A 26160-nucleotide genomic window follows, 5' to 3' on the forward strand; every position below is an offset into this window, starting at 1 on the left:
CGCTGTGACATCTACTATAAGAATTTGCATTTTTTTTTGTTTCTATTCCTTTATCAATTTTACCTCTTATGTCTGAATGTTTTGATTTTATGCTACAGGTTGTTTTGCCTTATTTCAAGTCCAAATTAGAATCTCTATATAAAGCTCAAAGAGGGGCAATGCTTCAAGCAGCGTTATGGGGAAGGGGGGATCCTAATCTGCTAGAAGGAGATTCCTTCTCTGACAATGTTGAAGCTACTAGCACAATATCTGAACTGCAAGAACAAAACACTCCTCCTTCCAATCAGATTGTAAAGAAAGTGAAGGCGTTTCTAGCTGGTTGCTACCCATGGATACATGCTACACAAGAAGGTATGAAGCACATAAAAATTTCAGTTCTATGATACGGTTGAACTCATTGCAATTGGTAGCAGATTATTATAGTTTGTAAGAAGCAAACTGTGGTTGGTTTGGGAAATTTTCTTTAGCCTCTGTTTATGAATTGACATTTGGAACTATTTCAGACTTTCTAATCGAATGATCTATGAATCATGGCGAGCTTCAAACAGTGCTATGAGGTTATAGATCCAAAATGTTTTTTTTTTCTTACTTTTAAAAAAGGCAAGGTTCTTTTCAGGCCCATGATACCTAGTGCTTGGTGTACTTTTTGGCACTAAGACTACAAGGTGCACCTTGCTGTATGTAGATTATGAGATATGCGTACCTAGACCCCTCAAAATTTGAACATGTGCCTGCCCCACTCAAGTAGGGGAGCTGTGTTGTCAGGTTTCCTTGGGCCAGACTAGTAATTAGGTAGTGATGAAGCTAGCAAAAAAGTCACTTTCAGATGAAGGATAACATTGATGAATATATTTGGTCATTTCCCTTGTATTGTTTTATTGCCTGGCACTTTTCATAGGATATGTCAGTTTTTGCTTTAATTAGTTTTAAATGGAGGGTGAATGATTTGTATTATAATCTGGCCCTTACGGTGTGTGTGCATTGATTCCACATAATACTGTAACATAAAAGATGCCAGTCCAAACTAAAACATCTACCTTCATTAACTGGAGCATAGATGTAGGATCCCAAGAAGCAGAAAATTATTGAAAATGTGATAAATCATTGATGCTCAGAGGTAAATCATTTAATATTGTTGTGTTGGTCATAACCTTGCTAACCAGACTATTTCATTTTTCCATTCATACTATTGTTGGTACCAGCTGAACCTTTTTTGGTTGATTTTTCCATAAGTTGTGGGTCTTTGCACACATTAAAGAAGTTCTATTCAGTCCCATTGACCTTTAGGTGGTCACTTGTTGGAAATTAATAAAATTTATCTTTATCTTTGTCTTTATTACTGATATGAGGTGCTTTTCAAGGATATCATAGTTCCATTTATTGCCATACAATCTGAAAAAAAAGGTGCAACTTCTTAAAAGGTCAAAGTCCTATTACTATAAAAGCTGTAGTATTATATGTAAGTTGTTGCAGTAATTGAGGAGGCATTTACACCATATGTTGGAGCTTCATAGATGAGTAAGTTTTTCTTGAGTTTTAACATATGGTGTCATAGTTTGCATCAATCTTCATCTTCTGCCCATCTGGACTGTTCTCACAGGCTTGCAGGATTATGTAGACTCTGATACCAATTGTAATGTTCTCTTTTTGGCTTCTTTCCATCACTTCCTCAAACATTTCAATTAATTACTACTTATGAATGTTTAAATGTAAAATGCTGCGATTGATTAGAAAAATATATGGATAATGATATTATCATTCGAAGAATAATATGTAGATAAGATATTGATCACTGCTATATCTGGTATCAATGATAATAATTATGCAAGTTGATCTTTATATTCAATGCTAAAGATATTAAACTTTTCTGATTTGTCAATGGAGAGTGTACTTTGAATATTGTCTATAATTGGTCTAGTAATTAGGTTACTACAAAAGGGAAAAGAAACAACTAGAAGAAACAGAGAAGGACCATCAGTCCTTTCTCGGTACAAAGAAATCTCGTATAGAGGGATAAAGACTAGGACGAGCTAGGGTTTGGGTCCGGCTCCGTCTCTGCCTCTGCATAACTGTGGGGGTAGGATGCTGCTGTCTAAGGAACCCATGCCAAGTTCTGACTGATCTGGTGTGTCCAAAGACTGGTGGATGGGTTTGTTTCCTACTCCTGGAAGTGGGTGTGGATGGAAAGAAGTCCGTGATGAGCTGATGCAAGGTTTGGTTTTGAGGGAACCAGAGCTGCAAGGTGTGATCTTTGAGCTGGGAGGTCTCCTGGAGATAGAGCGCTAGGCACCCCTGGTCCGAGTAATTGGAAAATGCCGAGAGGCATCTGCAATCTCTGAGTAGGCAGTGGAATCTACCTCTAATCTCATAGTAGATGGGACACCTAAAGATAAAATGGGTCTTTGTTTCCATCTCAGATAAAGTGCATAGGCGGTACGCCCATTCCTCTTTGGTTAGGTGGTGATCGGTCTAGCAATGGAGTCGGTGGGCTCCCACTCTAAAAGACCCCAAGGCGATGCGGAGGGCATGACACCAACGACGACTCAAATATGAGGGGCAAACAATGATACCATCCCGAATCTCCAGAAAATGCTCTGAGTAGAAGGCCATCCCAGGGCGTAAATTGCTAGGAGGGCTGATCCATGTCGTGGAGATGTATTGCTTGTAAATGTCAAGTTTGACGTGTCCATTCAGCTCCTATCATGAGGGGAGGAGGTGGGCAGGAGCATCCAACGAGAACTAGTATGGCTTAACGCAGGCCTTAATTTATGAAACACATGCCTCAATAAAGTGCAGGTCTTCAATAATGAAACATAACCTCTCTAGTATGTAATGCAAGCATGTTATTTGGTAGCTGCTAGTAAGAAAAGGCTCAAATGCTGTCGGTTTTCTGAGGATCGCTGCAAATGGACTAAGCACTGTCATTGTATTTGGTATGTGTTTTCCAAATAACAATGACCTCTTATTTAAATTGAGAATAAGCCATGAAGAGTCATGTCCCATGAATGGGACATGCCTATTCATTAATTAGATAATTAATATAATAAAAATTTAATCATTGTTATATCTATTTATATATATATATATATATTATTAATTTCTCTCATATAAAAATAAACTTATATATATAAATTATAATCTATCATGATCTGCATAGACATTGTAAGATATCCATCATAATAGAAAATTAAGTTATTGTAAGATCGTCACCTTTCAATAACTTCTACAAATACAAGTAATGATCATTTGGAAGTTGTCATTTCCTCATGATGTACATAGGGAATAGGCCCATTAGATATTGCAATTACACGCATGATACCGTAAGATTACATGAAGTCAAAATTCCCTGTGATTTTGATATAATCAAGATCTTCAAAGATCAGCTGAAACATATCCTCTATTTGCGACGGATGTGTCAGACTAAATTTGAACATCAGTCTTCTGAGCTTCCTCATCTAATGTTGCCTCTGATGAAGTGTCAAAAACCCTCTTTTTCGATGTGGAGTTGGCGGATCTCACATACATAATCCTTCCATGATCACTCTTTTCATTTGCTCCCGTTTGCCATAGTAAGTTTGACCAATGAATTTTCTTAATGCATCTTCCTGTCACACTTTATCATGTCTCTCTTATTCTAGTTTTGCAATGGGTACTATATCTCCATTGACTATGCATTTAACATCTTGTCAGTTGTCTTTCATATTTTATGATGTGTCTTTGTGACCTTTACTTATCTGATCATAATTGGTGGTAAAACCTTTCCATAGTTCATGTGCATCAGTTTGTTCACTATTCTTGTGCTTGAGGCTCAACTTCCTTTATTTTATTTTATTTTATTTTGCTGCTAGGAATCTTTTCCTTGGACGATTCTTGATATTTTATTCAGTCTTGTATAAACTGCAAATAAGAATATCATGTTGAATTTTACAGAAAAATTCTATTTCTTGGGGCCCTCAGTATCCTCTACTCCTGAGGTGAGTTCCTAAGAATTTCTGTCCACCTTGATTGGTCTCTTCTACGTGATCTGTGGTGGTTTGAACTTGCTATGCTATCTCGGTCCTCATCGGGCACGTAGGACCTGATGGTCTTATTGTTTATCCTACTTTATGCAGGCTACTTCCCCAAGTATGTTTATCAATATCCAATTTGAAAGTAAACTTATTAAAATCGATTTTCCTCTCTCGGTCAATGTCACTAGTGTGCTAAAATACTGATCGGATTTTTGTGGAAATTTTTCAATGTGATTGGAGAATATCACTGCTTATTGCTTCTTACAACATTGGTGATCCTACATCGATTTCTGCCAATTCTCAAGTCTTTGGTGAGAATTAATATCATTCTATACTTCGCTATCCTCCATCATTGATCACATCCTATCCCTCATTTCTTGAATTTTGACATTGCTAACACAAATTTCTTTCAATGTTTAATGTTCAATGGAGTTCTTATTTTGTATCTTGTGAGTTTTTGTATTGTATGTTTGTAGCCTTGCTTTGATACCATGTTGGTTTTCTAAGGATTGTTGCAAATGTACTAAGCATTGCCATCGTATTTGATATGTGTTTTCCAAATGGAAGCAACCTCTTATTTAAATTGAGAATAAGCCATGAAGAGACATGTCCCATGAATGGGATATATCTATTCGTTAATTAGATAATTAATATAATAAAAATTTAATTATTGTTATATATATATATATATATATATATATTTATATGTATATATATGTTTCCGGAGTTTCGGAAACGGGGATGTCCCGGGGATGAGGGGACGGGTATGGAACGTCCCTCAGGCGTCCTCAAAAAAGGCAAACTACCAGGGGACATCCTTGAAACTCGGGGATGGTTGGGAAAAAAGGGGGAGGGCTGGCTGTCCCTGGTATGGAAAGGGGATGCCTAGACGTCCCCAGGGCATACCCGGTACTGCTAGCTGTCCCCAATTTGTTTTTTTTAAAATTTAAAAAAATCAATTTTATTTTTTGTTTTATGCAAAAAAATTAAAAAGTGAATATTAAAAAATAATTTTAAGGCTCCTTCCTAAGTCGTCGAGGTGCGCCCCACCCCTCCAAATACGATAGAGGTAGAATAGGAGCAGTAGTTTGCTTTATTTTTCTATGTTATGTTTTTTATGTTGAATGTGAACATGATCATGATACATTGATACTTATTACTTTATGGCAGCCCTATAGCCTTTGGGCGTATAGCTTTAGGCATATTTAGATTTAGATTTTCAAATTTATCATGTTTATCATCATGATATTGTTCACTGATATTGATATGCATTTTGACAATTGAGTACTGAAATCAGATTTTATTTCCTATATGGCATTCAAATATTGTATGTTATGGCTCTATAATGTTTAATTGACATGATTTGTGCTTAGTTTCATATGAATGACATGTATATTTGCAAATTTCCCTATATATATATATATATAGCTGTCCCCTCCTTGTCCTCAAAATCACCATAAGAATTTGCCATCCTAGAAACCCGTCCCGTTGTCTCCTGCCGTCCCTGTACCGGAAACTCGGGGGAACATAGATATACTATTAATTATTTTCATATATATATATATATATACATACATACATAAATTCAATCTCATATATAATTATATATAGGTTTATCTGACAGAAGCTACTAAACATCAACAAGCGTTGCCACAATTGGATTGCAGCTCTTCAACACTGCACAATAAACTCTCCCAGCAGATTGTAGATATGCACAATCACAACAAACACCAATGATCTTCCTCAAACCTGTCGATTTTCTCAGAATTCAGTCACTTCTTAGGTACAATGAAATACATTAAGAAGTGTTGGCAAATTGCTTCACCTCAATTCACTTTCAAATAACTTCTAGAATTCAAACTTTTAGCCAAATACAAAGACAAATAATATTCAAATTGGATAGAGCTCCCAAACACAGTAAGATTAGAAGGGAAATCAATAATTCAATTCAAATAAATCTCAGAACTTGACCCACAATACCTCAGTTGTGGAATCAAATGCATTTCTCAGCTTTAAACCCTTCAGCAAGGGCATAGAAATCAACGAACTCAGAATTGTCACAAAGACAACAAAAGCCAAATAGATAATCAAATAATTGGATGATTTGTTTGCTTCATGACGACACCTTTTATAACCAACTTGGCTTCACCAACACACCATTAATTAGAAGCTTCTGTTAGATTCTTTTAATAAATAACTTTTCTAGAGCATTGCTTCATGAAGACGCTTTTTACTTAGAGGCTTCAACTTTTAAATATAACAACTCCTTGCACTTTTATATTGAATACTTGGCTTAGGCTTATAATTAATTAAATAAGTGACCCCTTCCAATGATGACTCAACCCTGAACTTAAGTGAAATTATAAAGTTAAACTATATATTAAGTCATTTAATGATTTAATAATAATTTGTCCACCAAAATGGTAATAATTCTCAAAATACTTATCCTTTAAATATGCTGTCAGAAACAAGAGTCACTCATATTATTTCCCCATGTGACCAAATGCACTTTCCAAAAATAGAAAGGGTCCCTCTCAATCATCACCCGACTTGCCATAAATAGCAAGAGCATGAAACAAAGCCCAAATGAAGTCCAATCTGAGTCAAACAAAGACCAAACTTGAACATATTGAATTGTGGAAAAGCCAAGACCCTCTCATAGCCAAGCCTGTGCCTCAAAGGGCCCTCTATCCACAATAATTAGCCTACAAGGATCACAATAACAGGTTAATCTCTCAAACTCTAATGCTGATAAAAATGGGGACATTACAAATTAGTGGGGTAATTGAATACTTGTTTGACATTCAAACTTTTTCTAACATCCGATTTGATAGTAATTCAGGATTGATAACTTAGGTAAGGATACTATGGACCAAGGTTAACTTGCTTCTTTGATATCTCCCATTGTTTCTGCATTGTAATTGGTATGTTGGCTACTGCTAATTGAATAAGCCCCAATACAATATCGCAATCATCCTCCACTATACTGTGCGTGCAGCCTTTTCTTGTCATCTTTATTAAGTTTAGATTCATCATCAAGCTTGAGTGTGTGAAACATTGGAGGCATGCCCATTTAATATTTTCCCTCTTTCTGTAGCTACTTCTAATCTCTTTATTTGAGGGGCACATACAGCACACTGTATAAATGGTGGAAATATATCCAAAAGGATTTATAGCCATACTTGTGATTGGAAAATGAAGGAAATACAATTAGAAATCAATGTTTCATATATCATGAAATCTGGCCAAATGAAATGGATGAGGAGTATCTAACTGCAGGATAAATGACTAGCATATGATAATTATTTCTAGAATATTAAAAAAATTCTGGTTGAGTGCCGAGTTAGGAAAATGGAGATGCTTAGTTGTCTAGGTTTCCTTCAACTCCTGGATGGATTCAATTATATCAATATATTGTGAAAAGAGAAACCTTGATTTCCCATTAGGATAAGCTACCCTGGCAGACCTGGACTGGTCATGCTCAGGCAAATGTTTAATGATGTTTTCACTCAATCAAAGAAAAAATGTGATCGGTGTTCCTTTCTCCCAGATCAGCTGCAAGTTTAAATTGAATTAATCTGCAATAAAAGCTTGTGTGTTTGTTATGAATGTTTTTGATGTGCAGTCAATTTTAAATGGTTTGCAATGACATGGATCTATTCATATATCTCTAATACCAAGGTATAGGGTTTGTACAGATTGACATCAGAATGATAAGCATGATGATGCTAATTTTATATTGCTATATCTGAAGTCCAAGACAAGTGCAGATAGAGCCAGAATATGTGAGCTCTCAGTTTGATAACTTAAAATTTTGCTTTCTCACAGGACTGTCTTTTACATATCAGCTACTTTATCTGCTTGATGCAACTGGCTTCTACTCTCCTGCACTTCATGCAATGCACGTACATGTTTGTCGTGCTACAGGCCAGGAGCTGGTATTCATACTAGTATATATTGTCAATTTTTTTGAGTAAAAGTTACATTTAACCAATGATTTATTTTTTGACATAAGATTATTATATTAGCCAATGGCATGGAGCTTTTTAATGCTGGAGAGATTATGACTCAGGCTAAGCAGTTTAGATGCTGACAAGTTACTGTTATTCTTAGAAATCACAAGAGTTCCATTGCATAAGGCTTCCTGTTGAATAGTTCTTATGATGTTTATGAATCTCCATCTGTTTGTATTTGTTGTTGGAAGCCTTAAGTCATGAGTTATGTAATCATCAATTTTTGATCCCTAGAAAAAAGATCCCTTCCTTTATTCTTCTCTTTCTCTTCATTTCCAATTTCTTCTCTTTCCACTTCTTCTATTCCCTCTCCTCTCTCCCTCTCTCCAACCTCGTAACTGGCTCTTCCCCTTTTCGGTGCTCCTCCCTCATTGTTGTAACCAAGACAGTGTCCATTCCATACAAAATAGTTTCTGGATATCATCTTCTCCTCTTGCATGCTTCCCTTTCTCCATTTCCCTCCTCTTCCTCCCTCTTTGTAGTAATTAAGACAGTAGCCATTCCATACAAAATGGTTCCTGGATGATAGGCATACTTCCTAGTATATAAAATCACTGAAAAAAGTGTTTTTTGTTGAATGGTTGAGGCAGATGGATGCTTCTTCAAGAAATGCAAGGAGCAGATTCAATGAATCTGAGAGAGTTCATGGTACCCCCTGGTTGCAGGTATTTGTTTTACTTTCATTCATTTTTACTGGATGGGTTTATTATGCATTAGTAAGTCTATGTCATTTCCATCCGAGGCTCATTATTTAATTTTTCGTTCGCTTTTATATTTTTTGCAATGTACAGAGAAATTCACATTAACATGTGGTATTCAGTGATGATAGCCAGTCTTCTCGATGAATCAGCTATTAATTTTTCCATTTGAAAGGAAAACAAAAGTCCACATCAAATAGTCTGAGGGCAAGGCATGCACAAATCTGACTAGGGGTTTAATTTAGACAGCTGTATACTTTCAACTTCTATCATAGATCACAATAATTTAGCTCTCAAGAAGATAACAAGCTATGCCTTAAATATCCCTATCTTTTGTGATATTGCTATCAGGATTCAGCTGTGTAGCTTTTGAGTCAAATCCATTGACACTTGTTTCATACAGTCAGCATGAGCAAACAATATCTTCTCTTTCAACACAATCAGCATGACTTTTAATACAACGAGCATGAGCAAACCATAGGAAAAAATAGACCATTCTAGGTTTATAAACCATTGCATAGTCCATGTCGTAAATTTTTACATAATTTTATTCAGAATTTAATGAAAATCACTGAGATAGAAAGGATAGCCAGTTGTATGAGCATGTGGCCTGATTTGTCTGCATCACTTCACATTATTATTTTGTAATGTCCCTTCCTTAGGCAATGCAAACTATAGAAAAGGTTGGCCTAGCATCATGGGTTCTTGTAGGCCAATAGAGTGGATAGGGGACCCATCTAGGGGTTTGTGGATCTATGCAGGGGCTTTATAAGCCGTTTTGCAAAGTTTGAGACAATTCACCTATTTCTTAGCAAGAATTCCTATCTTTTAGGGATTGACCAAGAGTTGACAAGAACACATTAGGAGACTTAAGGATCAATTTAGAGGCTTTGGTTGTAATTCCTATTTTATAGGTTGGATCTGTAATTTTAAGGAGGGGATTGTTAATTGGTCTATTATATTTAAGATATGACCAGGATGGGACGTGCATCATTGGTTTTCAGTTTGGGATGGTTGGGTGATGGGATTTAAATAAAAATCAAATATCTAGTATTGACTTTAATATTTAATAAAATAAGATGAAGTGATTAGTAATGTCACTTTATAATAAATGAATGTAGTAATAAAAGGACCCCATGTTTGGCGATGAGATAAATTTATTAATGTGCAATAGAAGACCACAAAGAGGGTCAAAGGCGTTGGCTAAATGTTTTGTAGGTCAGTATGACCACAACTTGCAAAACTGTGACTTTAGGCTATATCTTATGAGACTTCTCTGCCCTCTTACTAACAGTGGAGGCTCCCTTCTTATCGTAGGTGTCTTCAATAGAAACTTAATTGAAATTACAAAAAAGGGTGGTTCTCTTTAATTAGTTCCTCTTTTTTCAGGAATGATATACAAACAACTTATGAATAGCTCTAAAACTTTACAAAAAGTTCCTATTGCTACAATAATATTGATGGCTTGGGAGTTGACGTAAGACCAACACCAAAGGCACCAGTCTACTTTATATTAGTGGAACAACTGCAGAAACCCAAAGTTTCCTGTACTTATGTCAGATAAAGATTCAATAATCAGAACAAGCAGTAAGGCACAAAGACTCTTATTGAATATTCACTAATTTTAATAATAGTACTTATTACTGAAGCACAAAGTCTTTCAAATCTAAGTATTTACAGCCACTATTATCGATAACAATTTTCCCTCCTGCATCACAAAGTCTTCAAAAGCTCAAATTGGACTATAACTCTGAACGTAGCATGTAGCTCAAAGTCTACAAAATTGAATTGAAATCCCTTTTGAACAAAGCATAAAAATCCTTATCAATATTCAAATAATGTTGTCACATAACACCTTACATCAACACTAAGTTTGAATGCAAGTTGTCTCGTTTACTGAAAACAATTTAATCTACATCCAAGCACAAAGTCTTAGACTGCATATACAAATCAGCAAATGTTACAACTTTGTATGAGATACCATAGCTGAAAATCTCCTTCTTTGCCACTTATCGGTGAGGCAAAAAAAAGTTCTTGACAAATATTACAGATAAATCAGTAACTTATTGGGAAAATTATTAGTAATTTTAAAAATGACTTAAATTTAATTGCAAATGCATTTTTTTTTTGCAGTATTCAATAAGGAGATGCATCTAATGAGTTAGTAAACAAGTAAACAGACCAAACAAGATGATCTAGATATATACAAATGCAATATGTAATAATATCACATCCTCATCTAGAATGTTGATGGTTGGCAACTATAGTCAGGGATTCTAAACTCTGAAGAAAAATAAAATAGCAAATTGTCTTTGTAAAAAGATAAGCAAATATAAATGTCAAGTACAATATGAAACTAGTCTACATCTTTCTCTTCCCCTTTCCACTAGCTCTAGTAAAAATTATGGGAGTAGGACGGGCTCTAGCTCCATTAGTCCTCTGTGAATGTGGTTGTGTGATGCAGAGAGCACAATAGAAGTGTGCTATATGGGCCTTCCACAAAACTTTGAAATTATAGATATGGATTCACATGTATAATCTTTTCCAACTAGTCAAATGAATGCAAGAATGTTGCATCTTTTAAGAACAATTTCTCAACTAGGGCAGAATTTAAAAACCTTAATCACTCATTAATAACTTCCATAAGTGAAAGAATGAAACCAATCGTTTTTTGTGAGACTCAATAAAATTTAGTTAAAAACATTTCCTCCAAGTTATAGCCAAATACAATCAAGAAAATAAAAGTTATTGCAATTTCCTCAAAATTATTCATATTATGACAGTATTTGACCAGTCTCCACTAAAATGGCCATAACTTCTTTCAAACGTAATGAAAATCGTCCAAACCAAAACCAAATAAAAGATAACTCTTGTACCTTTCCAAAAATATAAGTTTCAGGTTTGTATCATTCAAAATGAGTTTGCATCAATCAAAACATCAGAGAAATTGTAGAAAAAAAATCAGAAAATTGAAATATACAACATCAAAATTAATTTTCTTCCATTCCAAATCCTTCCTCCAACTTCTCCAACTTGCGATTTCGTGTTTTGGAGACCAAATATATATTATTTGGAAGCACATTAAACTCTCTAACCAACCTATATGTACCCATTAACACCTTTAAACCAACTTTAAAAAGTTGTCACCAAGTTGTAAAAGTTGTCATCACAATTTTGACAACTTTTGAACAACTTTTAGAATTATCATCCAAATGACTTCAAACTTTCCATAAACCCTTGAAATATGATAATAATTAATTTATGACTTAAATTAAACCATTTCCACCCTAATTTGATATTTTTGAGTGGTTTTATCATACTAGACATTTTTCAGGACCTTGTAAGTCACTATGATTTTAATGGCTTTTATAGCCTTACAAAATAATTTGAATGAACTCCAATAGGTCCTTACATAACATTGAAACCATATTAAAGATAATTTAAAATATGAATTTATCCATGAGACATAAAATGAATAGGTGCTCTTGCACCATACTCCCTAACTTCAAAATTTTTCCAAGTCCTCTTGGAAATGGGGTTTCAAAGATCTCTTCATCTTCACTTTTTGTCTTTCAATTCTTTTCCTTGAGAAAATGAACTTGTTAAGAACAAATTTATGTCCTCTCCAATCTGATTTCTTCATCACCTACATTGAAATGAGCATAACAAAAAATCCATGGGCAAAAATTAATTGATTAGTATCAAAATCAATCACAAAATTTACATCTTTCTTCTCCAATCTTCTTGAGAACTCTTCCCTTTTACCATCATTATCATCATAAATCTGATCACTCTCTAATATTTGTTCATTATTATCCTTGATATCTGAAAATACTTCAACATAATCATTTTCAGCAATTTCCATCTTCATGGAGTCTTTGATTGGTTCAACTTCCATATTAGATTCAATCAACTCTTCCTCGTTTGTTTTTTCTATACTTGTTTCTTTTTGCTCTTCCTTAAGTTCATTCTCTTTTCCCACATTTTTTTCAACTTCTTGAACCTCTGAAATATTAAATTCTTCATCTCCCTCACCATTTTCAATTCTCTGCTCTAGGATTTTAAGAAGTGCCTCCAACTTCTTTGTATGCTCATTTTCTTCTTTTTCCAATCTTTCTGTCTTCTCGTTTTTTCTTTTTATCTTCCTTCTTCTTTTGTGAATGCATACCTTGAAAATTACCATGCATAAATTTCATAAACAAATCCATTTTCAAGAAAGTCTCTTTTACCTTTCTTCTTCTTGTCTTTGATACCTCTCCTTAGGCCTTTCTCCTCTTTGCTCTCTTGGCCTAGTCTCTCAATATCCAGGTTCTCTCTCTTCAACCTGTAAATGGCAAACACACAACCACAAAATACCTTTTGCCCAAACCTTTTGGGCTTTGATACCACTTGATGCAGAGAGCACAACAGAAGTGTGCTATATGTGCCTTCCACAAAACTTTGAAATTATATTCACATTTATAATCTTTTCCACCTAGTCAAATAAATGCAAGAATGTTGCATCTTTTGAGAACAATTTCTCAACTAGAGCAGAATTTAAAACCCTTAATCACTCATTAATAACTTACATAAATGAAAGAATGAAACCAATCCTTTTTTGTGAGACTCAATAAAATTTAGTTAAAAACATTTTCTCCAAGTTATAGCCAAATACAATCAAGGAAATAAAAGTAATTGCAATTTCCTCAAAACTATTCATATTATGACAGAATCTGACCAGTCTTCACTAAAATGGCCATAACTTCTTCCAAACGTAATGAAAATCATCCAAACCAAAACCAAATAAAAGATAACTTATATACCTTTCCAAAAATATAAGTTTCAGGTCTGTATCATTCAAAATGAGTTCGCATCAATCAAAACATCAGAGAAATTGCAGGAAAAAATAACCAGAAAATTGAAATATACAACATCAAAATGAATTTTCTTCCATTTCAAATCCTTCCTCCAACTTCTCCAACTTACAATTTCGTGTTTTGGAGACCAAATATATATAATTTGGAAGTACATTAAACTCCCCAACCAACCTATAACTTATTAACTACCCATTAACACCTTTAAACCAACTTAAAAAAAGTTGTCACCAAGTTGTCATTACAATTTTGACAAATTTTGAACAACTTTTACAATTATTATCCAAATGACTTCAAACTTTCCATAAACCCTTGAAATATGATAAAAATTAATTTAAGACTTAAATTAAACCATTTCCACCCTACTTTGATATTTTTGAGTGGTTTTCTCATACTTTGACATTTTTCAAGACCTTGTAAGTCACTATGATTTTAATGGCATTTATAGGCTTACAAAATAATTTGAATGAACTCCAATAGGTCCTTACATAACATTGAAACCATATTAAAGATAATTTAAAATATGAATTCATCCATGAGATATAAAATGAACAGGTGCTCCTGCACCATTGTGACTCGATATACATCTAGGATGTAGCTGGTGCTGATGTTGGCAATGACTCTTCATCATTTGATTCCTCACTTTTAGTGTCCTCACTCTCATTGCCCTCCTCTTGGATGCCATCCAATCCCCATTCAAAACCACCCTCTTCCATGGCTTGAAACCAAGAAAAAGAAACAAAGATTGTTTGAGTTAATATTGCTAGACCAGAGGTATGCTAAAATGTTGAATTAGTATTTAAATGAGAATTCTTAGAAATTAAGTAGAACCTTGGTATGGAGCATTCAATCTGTATGTCAGAGTTAGAGGGCATTCAGATGATTGGTGAGATTCCTATTAGGAATCTAGAGAAGGATTTGCTACGAATCCTTAGAGACAATATATATATATATATATTGTAGTGGTCAAACATATGCATATGTCAGAGACTTGGTTAGAGGTGGGATTTCTAGCAAGTAATGCTTAATCAGAGATCCCTAGAAGCCCTTAGAAATGCTCATCATATGATGATTGCCTAACCGAGAAGAAATTCTCACTATAGGGTTAGGTGATTGGAGAGGAGTTCCTTCCGAGGGATTAGGAAGGGTTAGAAAGGGTATTATTTAGACTAATAATTAATTAGTTCATTATTTCTAATATAATTAATATCCATCGTTCTATATTGTACTAATGATTTGATTTAAGTTCTAACCTTCATTCCTTAATCTTGAAGAGGGGACATTATAGTGGTATTAGAGCATGATCCTGCCATCCTGCAAGGTAGAAGATAAATATGGAATCATAAAATAAGAGATGGCTAAAGGAATACCATTATATAATTAGAAGCGAAAGAACTATAGTGAATAATTGTCATTATCAAATCAGCTTTAACTGGACCGAAGGACGGAGAACAAATTTTAATGTGTTCATTCTTAATGGGATTGAAATAAGATGAACTTGTAAAAGAAGAGACTAACGTATATGGGAATCTTAAAGAGAACCATATATCATCAACATGCCTTTTCTATCAAATGAATTTGACTAAGAGGAATGATAAATGGAGATCCCAAAGTTTTGTGGTGCTATAAGGATAAGTGTTATGATTTCCATGGAATAGATTGATCAATTGTAATTTAGTCACCAAAGAAATAGATACTAATATACAATTACGAAGTAATCAAAGGGATAACATATTTAATGGTTGGACCATTAAGGATTCAATAGGAAAACATTTATATTAGAGACTCTATGCAAAAAGAGACACTATGCATAAAGGGACACTCAGTACAAATTTAAAACTCGATCTGATTAAATATTACTATTTGAAATCTATGGAGCAGATAAAGTCTCTTGCTGTTAAGTGCAAACTAAAATGATAATTCTGAAGTAAATAAGGTAAGGTCTTAGTAAGGAACATCATAATGCGATCTTTCCATCCTGTACAATAAAAAGAGAAAAATACAAAACTATTTTGAAAAATGGGAACATATATTGATAAAAGTGAATAGATTATACAAACATGGCTCTAAGCAAACTCTGTAAGAACTCCTAAGCAATGAGAAAAAAAAGTAGATCCCTAAAGACGAAGAAAAATGTGTCTCAAAAAGTTTGTTGAACAATCTTATCAAAGAGAAAAGAATGTTAAGTTGCTTGAGGAAAAGCACATTGGGGATGGAGGGACTGTCATAACCCCAAAATTAGTATATATATATAATTTCCTAAATAATAAAGAACTATTTTCTTTTATGACTAAGTGAATAATTAAAATATACAATATGTGATTATATTATAATTATTTAATTATAACATAATAATGCTTAAAACAAATAAATATCAGTAAGTTATAACATATTATTATATTATAATATATTATTATTATATATTAATGACTTTCTTATCCTTCTAAATATAATCAAATGAAGGAATGACATTTTACTAAGCCAAACTAATGTTAATCTAAGTGCGTATCTTATACTCCAAATGATACACCCATCCAGTTTCGATAGGTATAAGTATCTAAGGTAGAAAGAAGAGAAAGGGGCATCTTGGGTTTACATCTACAATTCAAATGAAGAATACAAAAATCACACAACACAACTAGCATCCAAAGCCATAAGGAAATAAATAAAAAAATTTAATTGGCCAACAACAAGCCAAACTACGCATCACTGAGTATTGGGTGAATACTATATTGAGGGGCAAATAAACACCAAACGATATCAGATAGGCAAAATCACACCAGTTGAATAAGCCGTAGGGGGTCATAGTTGCCCAAGACGGATTACCTTCTTGACATAAGAGCAATATAAAGATATAGGAAGGTACTAAATGTAGAGTAACAGGACATTATAGAGACACAAAAGACACACAGAAACTCGACACTTGTACCTGTGGTTTTGATGCAGGAGCACCCTTGGTCTCTTAACTTCAATACTCTTTTCTGCCAGTTATTGCCGAGTGCCAGTTACTGCTAAGTTCTAGTTGCTACATAGTGCCAGTTCTTGCTGAGTGCTAGTTACCACCGAGTGCCAGTTATTGCCGAGTTCCAGTTGCCGCCGAGTGCCAGTTACTGCTGAGTTTGAGTTGCTGCCAAGTTCGAATTACTGCTGAGTTCCAGTTGCTGCCGAGTTGTCCAGTGTTGATTGAGTTGTCTGGGTTTTTGGTTCTTAGGTGGAGCCGACCTTTGCATTTAATTTTGTGATAGGTATTTAATATTTGTTGTAAGCTAACATGTGGCTTGGTTATGCATTTAATGTAAGGTTTTATTTAGTGGGTAATTTGTAATAGGCCGACTTGTGGCCATGCAATTATTTAAAGTGGTGCTAGGTAGAGTCTTAGTATTATTATTTGATGATGGAGATGTAGTAGGAGTCTTAGTGTGGAGCAGCTTGGAGGTAGATGTTTGTATTTAAGTCTGGAGATATGTTCTTCTTTTAAAGATGTATTCTTCTTTGTAATGGTTGTAACCCAGAAGGTCATACAGCTGGGCATGTTGGATGTAAACTTCTTGATTGGAATATAAGGAATATAATCTCTCTAGATCTGAATCTCATTCCTCCTATTTATTTTTCGCTATGTTTGTTTCCTGGATTTTGGATCACCTCATTTTGGGGTACATCCGGATTTGTACTGCATCAGATGGTATTAGAGCTCCGTGTTCTTGAGTGTGCAAGAAGATCACCAAAGTGTGAGGCAGTCTGTGCTAGAATGTTGGAGTGGGCGAAATTTTATTTGAGAGGATTTTTCTTCGGGAGTCCTAGCTTGTTGGTGAATTTGGTGTAGGGTGGCAGATCTGCGGATTTGGCCTGCATTTGCATAGGACTCGCCATTCGATCATAGTTTGTATGTGAAAAGATGGTTCGTGGAAGGAGAGATGCTGATCCAGAGTTCTTTAACATATTGAGGAAAATTGCAGCTGGTGTAGAAGTTATTGAATTAGCACAAGATGAAGGAAGACATCTTGATGATGTTGAGAGCAATGAATATGATTCTTTTTGGGATGAATTTCATGAAAGTATTGATGATCTGGAAGAGTCTGATTTGAGTTAGCATCTAAAGATTAGAAAGAAGGTTGTTTCACCGATTAAAGAGATTATGAAGAGAAGAAGACAGATTGTGGAAATGCATGATATTTTGTTGAAGTTGATGAAGTATCTTTTGGTTTTCATAAGTAGATGGATAGATCTAACATGGAAATTGCAGGGCATCTTGTTGTGCACAATGAGATTACTGAAGAGGAGAATTTCACTTATGTTGGTAAGGAATTGGATGTTGCTATTCTTCAGGATGATGTTAATGTTGACATAGAGGATTTATATGTTGATCTAGAGTTCCATGTTTCTTCTGTTATGGATGTTGCTTCTGATAAGATGGATTTATCTGTCGGTGATGTGGTTAAAGGTTTCAAAGATGTTATTGAGGTGGATTTCCATGATGTTGTTGTTGTTGATATGGATATGAACTTATATATTGCTACTGAGATGCTGAAAGATATGGATGTTGCTAATAATGTGGATTTTGATGATGTTAGTAATTTACAAGTTGCTGGAGAAATGAATATACGTACTGTTGCTATTACTAGTATGGATTTGAGTTCATATGTTGTTGCTGGTTGGGTTTGTGATTTGGATATTGTTGCTGATCTGGTTTTCATAAATAAGGATATTATTATGGTTGTTTGTGATGATAAGTTGCAGAGATTACTTGTAGAGTATTGTGGTTTTCAGTTAATCCCTATGAGTGAGTATGTTGATTGGTTGGATGAGATTCTGTTTTTTGGATGAACGGAGCATAGATGGTTGATTTTCAGATTTGATCTTTTATCCTTGTGGAGTGGAAACCTTTGGTTAAGATGAAGCTGGGTACAAAATCTTCTTTTGGAATCAAAGTGTGGGACACTTTTCTATTTACTTGGGAAGAATGATGCAGGAGCATTTGCAGTTTTTTCTATTTATCTTGGTAGAATGATGTAGGAGCATCCTTGGTCTCTTAACTTTCATAACTTTCATACTCTTTTTTGCCAGTTACTGTCGAGTTCTAGTTGCTGCCGAGTGCCAGTTATTGCCGAATGCCAATTATTGCCGAGTGCCAGTTATTGATGAGTTTCAGTTGCCTCCTAGTGCCAGTTGCTACTGAGTTCTAGTTACTGCCAAGTTTCAGTTGCTGTCGAGTTGTCCAATGTTGAGCGAGTTGTCTAGGTTTTTGGTTCTTAGTTAGAGCCGACATTTGCATTTAATTTTGTGATGGGTATTTAATATTTTTTGTGAGCCAACTTGTGGCTTGGTTATGTATTTAATGTAAGGGTTTATTTAGTGGGTAATTTGTAATAGACCGACTTGTGGCCGTGCAAGTATTTAAAGGGGTCTTGGGTAGAGTCTTATTATTATTATTCGATGATGGAGATATAGTAGGAGTCTTAGCGTGGAGCAGCTTGGAGGTAGAAGTTTGTATTTAAGTCTGGAGATCTGTTCTTCTTTTAAAGATGTATTCTTCTTTGTAATGGACGTAACCCGGAAGGCCATACAACTGGGCATGTTGGATGTAAACTTCTTGATTGGAATATAAGGAATATAATCTCTCTAGATCTGAATCTCGTTCGTCTTGTTCATTTGCTGTTGTGTGTTTGCTGGATTCTGGATCACGTTGTTTTGGGGTACATCTGGATTTGTACTGCATCAGGTTCAATCAGGGTGGGAAGCATCAGGCGTTCAATCATTGTTGTGTGGCTAAGGCAATCTCTAAGCTATAATGTTTTGCTAACGTGGGCTACATGAAGGACTAAAACACAAAAGGATCCATTTGTGATTAGAGCAAACAAAAAAAACAAGAAAGAAAGATTGTCTGAGTTAATATCGCCAGACTAGAGGTATGCCAAACCAAAAGTATGCCAGACCAGAGGTATGCTAAAATGTTGAATTAGTATTTAAATGAGAATTCTTAGAAATCAAGTAGAACCTTTGTAGGGAGCATTCAATTTGTATGTCAGATTTAGAGGTCATTCAGATGAATATTGAGATTCCTAGTAGGAATCTAGAGAAGAGAAGGATTTGTTATGAATCCTTAGAGACAATATATATTGTAGTGGTCAAACATATGCATATGTTAGAGACTTGGTTAGAGTTGGGATCTCTACCAAGTAGTTCTTAATCAAAGATCCCCAGAGGCCCTAGGAAATGCTCTTCATATGATGATTGCCTAACTGAGAAGAAATTCTCACTAGAGGGTTAGGTGATTGGAGAGTTCTATCTGAAGGTTTAGGAAGAGTTAGAAAGGGTAGTATTTCGACTAATTTTTTTTTAGTTCCTTATTTATAATATAATTAATATCCATCTTTCTATATTGTACTAATGATTTGATGTAGGTTCTAACCTTCATTCCTTAATCCTGAAGAGGGGACATTACAACCATCCTCTGGATGCATTCACTAAAACCCTCCATGACCTCTCCATTGCGATCTCCGTATGATGGACAGAAGCGGAAATGAGGGTTGAGGAAATACACCACTTTATGAATGGGTTAGTGGAGCTGATTGCTCCACCTTTTATGAATAAATTGTCCCTATGGGCTCAAATTTTAGGTTGTCCCACTATAGTGTTTTCTTACAGGTTCTTTGGCTCTATCCATGGCCTCATAAAGTGACCCCATTGGGGTTTGTTCCCCATCTACCAAACGTAGAACTTTAACTAGTGGCTTTGCCACTTCAAGTGAAAAGTAGAAAATGATTATCATTGATCAGAGAGTAGGGTTATAGATTAATAATGAAAGACTTGATTTTTGAATACAAAAAAAATAAATATTTGACTTTTGAAGTTTCCAAGTTATCTCCACAATTTCTATAGGTTGATCAAAAAAGTGTTTGTGAAAGGCAATGCGTGCAACACTCTATCCATTAGGCTTGTTTGAATAACTTGAGTCTAGCCATGGTTGACTCACAAAGAATTGCTTTAAAGGATTCAAAGAACCAATAAGACTTTGTAATGTTAAAATTTTTATTGTAAACCGTTTGACCAATGGTCTAACCAATTCCTTCCCATGGGTGTATTCTCTCATCAAGCAAAGGACCCAAGGGTGATTGTAGATATATTTGTTACTTTCCTTGCATCCTTTACAACCGGTCTCACCCAATCCGATTTCCCCATATCCTCCAAAAGAAGGTCAATAACATGGGCTACACAAGGAGACGAAAAAACTATGCTTGTAAGACTCTACCCGCTGCCACATATGTTGCTGCATTGTCGGTTATTATTTTTACCACATTATTAGCCCCAGCCTCCATCACAACATGCTCTAGCATTAGAGCCAAAGCTTCATCCATCTTTACCTTGTTTGAGGCGTCCAAGGATTTAAGGAAGACTACTTGATCCTTGCAAGAAACCAAAAACTTGATGATGGTATAGGTTTCTTCCATCTGTCCATCCATTTGAAAGTATGGTGCAACATTATTGTTTCCAATGCAATTTTTGATCTTCAACTCTTTAGCCCTAGAAACATCTTTGAGCAATTTAAAAGCACAAAATAAAAATGAAAATAAGTACACAACTTCGATTAAAAAAAATTACATTCAATAAAACTGAGTAAATTGTAAAACTGGAGAAGTATTAAAATTTGAAACTAGTGAACTAACCTCCCACTTAAGTCTGTAGGAGTAGGTACCTTGTAGCCCTTCCTGCCACCATACAGCTAGTCACAAAATTAATAAAATAGGGACTTGCTGCAACATTAAGGGTGATTTTGTAAAAATACCAAAAAGCACATTGAATGTCAACATGCCAATGCACATTAATGTTCCATCTAGTACCCTCCAGTGATGGTTGTCCTCTAGGTGTGTTTCTATGCATAAAAAGACTTCAAGAGAAGATTTTTGTGGTCTACTCGAACTAGTAGAAGTGGAGGCTAAGTGAATGGTAGGTGTGCAGATGTGTGGGCCATGGATATAGCCCCACTATGCCCTCTAACTGCTGCTTCTTCATCAAGAATGATTGGGATACATGGTCACAACCCACATCATTTCATTATAATCATTGTTTTAGCACAATCCAAAGATTCCAAGCTAATAATGGTGATTAGAAAACAGTAAATGATTCTTAAAAAGGAGACATACCTTGCAATTCAGAAATGGCTCCCCCCATGGTCAATATTGCCCTTTCCCTTTGCAACTTTTTCTCTTCTTGGGCAATCTCTCTTTATTGCCTCTATGCTCTCATCACAAAACCTTGTCTCACACGTTTTGATCCTTGCAAGGTGGTACTTCAAATGAAATATGCCTCCACAAATTTGTTTTTCACATTTTATGTATATCATGTTATTTTAATCATTTCCTTAAAAGGCATATTTCCATGGATTTTCTCTAGCGCATTCAGCGTGTGTCTACAAATCTAAATGGACATGCACCTACAGGGTCACTGATAGTTGCTGCAACTGACCTTGTTGTAGAGGAATTTATAATTGCCATTTAATGAAAAATCAAACTATACATACAAAATTTAAATTGAAGCCACAAATTTCAGAAATTTAATAAACATATTAGGAACAAACTAAATTAGATTAAAACTTTAAATAAGTTTAAAGTCAAGCTGAAACTTGAAAGAAAACAACAAAAAATGTCTAAGTTATTGAAATTTTTGAGAAAGCTATGATTTTTTTGGAAACATTTGGAAAAATTGCAAAACTTGCTGTTAGATCTTATCCATTATGCTCTTAGACGTGCCAAAGAACGTGGCAAATGGTATTCTAGAGTTTCAATAAAGTCAAATGCAACTAAGGCAAGACAAAATGATTTTTAACTAAAACAAAAGAATTTAGAAAACATGCTTGTAAATCCAGATTCTCTTTGAATCCACGTCAAATCCACTTGCGACTGATCTACAAGGCTTCCAAACACTATTTCTCTCCTCTGCAACCATTGTCTCTCCAAACACTCAATTGCAAAATGAGTAATGATTGGGCAAGTTGTGCTAGGCCTCCTTGTTTTATTGGTGTCACCCACAAGGATTTGATTAGTTATCACGAGAAGTTCGCAATTTCTCACCAAGAAGTGGTGAATTTATCATCGAAATTTTGAAGTTCCTTTGTAGAGCTCTCTCGCAAGAAGCCGATATATTTGCCACTTCTTAGTGCTATTTTAATCTATGGGTGATACTATTACATGCAATTATATCTTGTTTTTACATTACATGCAATTTGTTAATTACAAAACACAACTCCTATTGCATCATCCTTTGTCAGTCTTCATATTGCTACAAGATGCTTTGTGACTGATGAGCTCAGGTTTGGTGGAAACATCTTGAATATTACAATAATAGATAAACGTCTATTATTAGTTAATGGTAATCTATTGTAAATATTAGAATGTTTCTAATATTTAGTTAGCTGTTAGTTAGTTAGTTAGCATAGGAAGACCACAGACCTAACAAACATAGTGATGTTGATCTGAAGAACAATTTACGAGTTTGGGTGGCCTTGATCATGTTTGAACAACTGGAGGAATTTTATTAGTAAGCACAACATTGAGCCTTTAGGAAAGTTTGAACTTTGAAGTGTATGTAATTCAAGTAGAGCAGTGGCATTAAAAAATCATGAAGCTTTCCAATCTTATGGCAGTCATTATCTGTTTTTTGCAGGGCTTTTGTCTTTTTCTCTTAGTCTTTAATGAGTAGAAGAACTAACTATTATTTTGATGTGATGTAATTTGAGCTATTTTTAATCATAAATGGCTGTATCATCTGTGCATTATTACATTATATCATATTATCAATCAGTAGACTTGGCACTTCAATTTGAATTACCATTTGAAGTATCAACTTTTAAATTTTAGCCATGTGAATATCAATTTTAAAATGCGTTATGATGACCAAGTATATTCTGATTTTGTTTAGTTTTGACTTGTATTTTAATTTCAGAAGATGGGATTGAGAAAATAACAATAGAATTTGTTGTATTTAAATTATACTATTTCTAATTGTATCATAATCCATGTTGACTTTTCAATTTTATTGTTTATCTCTTCACTGTGTTGTTATAATTTTTTTTTCAGATTTTGGATATTCCATCCAACGAGTATGATTGAAATCATCAACTTTTTATATAATGTTTTATAGAATGATAAAGGAAAGAAAAACAGAAGCCAATTAGATTGTAAATGTTATTAGTAAGAAATAAAAAGTATGCCTTTACTAGGGATGCCTGATTCTAGAATTGCTTGGATAATAAAATTGGTGTTTACCCAACCCTTTCACCATGCTTAACTGGTTGTGATTGTGCATATGCCTAGAAAGTGCAGGACATGGTGTTCAACCATTCCTACCACTAAAGCTTTGAACTTTCTAATCTACGCTGGTGAGTCCATTATCTGCACTCCACCTTATTGGTGGATCCATAAATTCATACTCTTCAAGCAATGCACAACTATTTTAGATGTGCAATCTCTTTAAATTGAAAAACATTAATATGATAATCACTCCAATTCTCTGATGGCAGAGAAATTCTAATTGTCTATGTATGTCTGAAAAAATATAAGCATCAGGACAGGATAGTGGATGTCGACAGTTAGATTTTTAACTGTTATCCTTTTGGATTTAGCTTTTTAAATGTTACACAATGGTTTAGCTTCTTTTCAGTACATGTGGCACATAGTGCAAGATAAAATATGTGTAATTTCTGGCATTGATTCTCACTATATGGATGGATGCTTATACTTTAAACAACACGGACCTTATTTTTGCAATTTGTAGTTTATAGGTGTGGCATTCAGATTTTTCAGTCATGAACTTCTAAATGTGCAGACTTTTCGAGGATTGTTACTCCATTCTTTGTACACAACTTTGGATTATGCTCAAAATGGACTGATTGCAGCAGTATTTTTTTTCAAAGTAAGTACTTCTTAATTATCTTTGGTACAAGAAGTAAGTACAGCATTGGAATAAATGTAAATGTGTTAAATATTCTAGTAAAAGTAAGATACACTCCGTTTATTTGAAGAAACGTGTAGTAGAATATGGTTATTTTGGTGATCAATATTTGAGGGAGCTGATAAGGTAGAGGCATTGTCTTGTAAAATATGTTTTTTAGAGTCAAAGCTGAATTTTGGTACTCACCTTAGGCTTATGCAAACAAAATAATTCAAACAACTACAAAAACACAAACAAAATTATCAAATGTGATTCCCGTGGTGAAATAAATTTTACTTGCAATGAGTTTGGCATGTGTTGGCTTAAGCATTTGCTTCAAAATTTCTATGCCAGATATCTGAGAGATGATTGATTTATCTGCATAAGGTAATGTGTCAACATGGACAATCAAGTTCCATGGATGAGATCTATGGTGGAGATTGAATGAGAATACCTTGCTAGGTTTAAGGAGAAAATGAAGGGTTCAGATTTACTTATTTCAAATGAATGGTTACAATTGCAATCATTAAAAATAGTAATTTCTAGCAACCATAAGGATTGGAAGGAAGGTACATTTATTTCTATAAGTTTGTAATGTCCCCTTTCTAGAAAAAGATTTAAGTAATAAAAATAAATTATTAACTAATAATATATTTATTATAAAATAATGTATTATTAAATTAATTAATAATTATTAAAGCAAGAGCTTTGACAGAGCTAGAGTCCCTGCCTTGCAAGAATTGGAAGGTTGGTTTTTTGTATAGTTAATGTATTGTGATTGAATAGGAAAGAACAACAAAGACACCAAGGCAACTTATCAAGGAGAAGCACTGACAGTCATTTGCAAATCTATCAATAGCAAACATTTGTTGTAAAATATGAGATTTTTATTGATGAGTATTGTTGGGGATGACTTAAAAATGTAATGTTAGAAAGTTTGTTCAGATAAAATGCATTTAAAAAGATTGGAATTAAAATATAGTTTTTACTTAGTAAGAAAATATTTTAAGTTGATTAATTTGTTTATAAAACTTTAAAAATTAATTATTTTATTTTCTGAATATATTTATCTAGACTTTCTCTTCAAATTATATAATTTAATCATTAAACAAGATTATCATGAACTATTATTTTTTATATTTTAAAAAGATATAAATTAATACAATGATAAATAAATGAATAAGATATAATAATAATAAATAAACTAGGAAGTGATGCAGTGCCACAATCATTTGTGAATAAGTTCATTCTTATAGTTTTCTACCATGTAATTCCACAATCCTCTGTTCAATACCACCACTTTCCAAGCCTCCCACATCTCCTCGTTTGTCTCAATGCCTACGCCACTGAATCCTCATTTACTGGGAAGTTGCTCTTGCTTCTCCTCCTTTAATCCTTTGCCATGCAATGTCAATGCCCTAGACCGCATTTATGGAGCGATAAAGATGTCTTCCATCACACACGTGGCAATGGCCAAGCCCTCGCCAAGCAGCCCGACTTCTAGGGATTCTAGCATGCCGTAGAAGTAGTCGACCTTGTCACTGACATGGCCGTCATGGACCGGGGGCGATGTTGACGTCAAAATTCTTAGGAGGTGTGATAGACATCGTGCAACTGACAGAAACTTGAGGGCTTCCTCTTCGCTTTGGTAATATGGCAT

The 26160-nt window shown here is 34.5% G+C and overlaps 1 protein-coding gene across 2 annotated transcripts in view; it reads left to right on the top strand.

Annotated features, from left to right (window-relative positions):
* Window positions 1-26160, top strand: part of PEX12 (peroxin-12) — a 210336-nt gene that overhangs the window by 128386 nt on the left and 55790 nt on the right. For both annotated transcript variants that reach the window (XM_089831031.1, XM_089831036.1), the window contains exons 5-8: window positions 99-351; window positions 7839-7948; window positions 8614-8688; window positions 24396-24482. In XM_089831031.1, the coding sequence (XP_089687157.1) occupies window positions 99-351; window positions 7839-7948; window positions 8614-8688; window positions 24396-24482 (525 nt within the window). The remainder of the gene's footprint in view (window positions 1-98; window positions 352-7838; window positions 7949-8613; window positions 8689-24395; window positions 24483-26160) is intronic.

This window comes from Cupressus sempervirens, chromosome 1 (assembly GCF_028749045.1).
Source record: "Cupressus sempervirens isolate cs-2001-9-10 chromosome 1, ASM2874904v1, whole genome shotgun sequence".
NCBI lineage: Eukaryota > Viridiplantae > Streptophyta > Pinopsida > Cupressales > Cupressaceae > Cupressus > Cupressus sempervirens.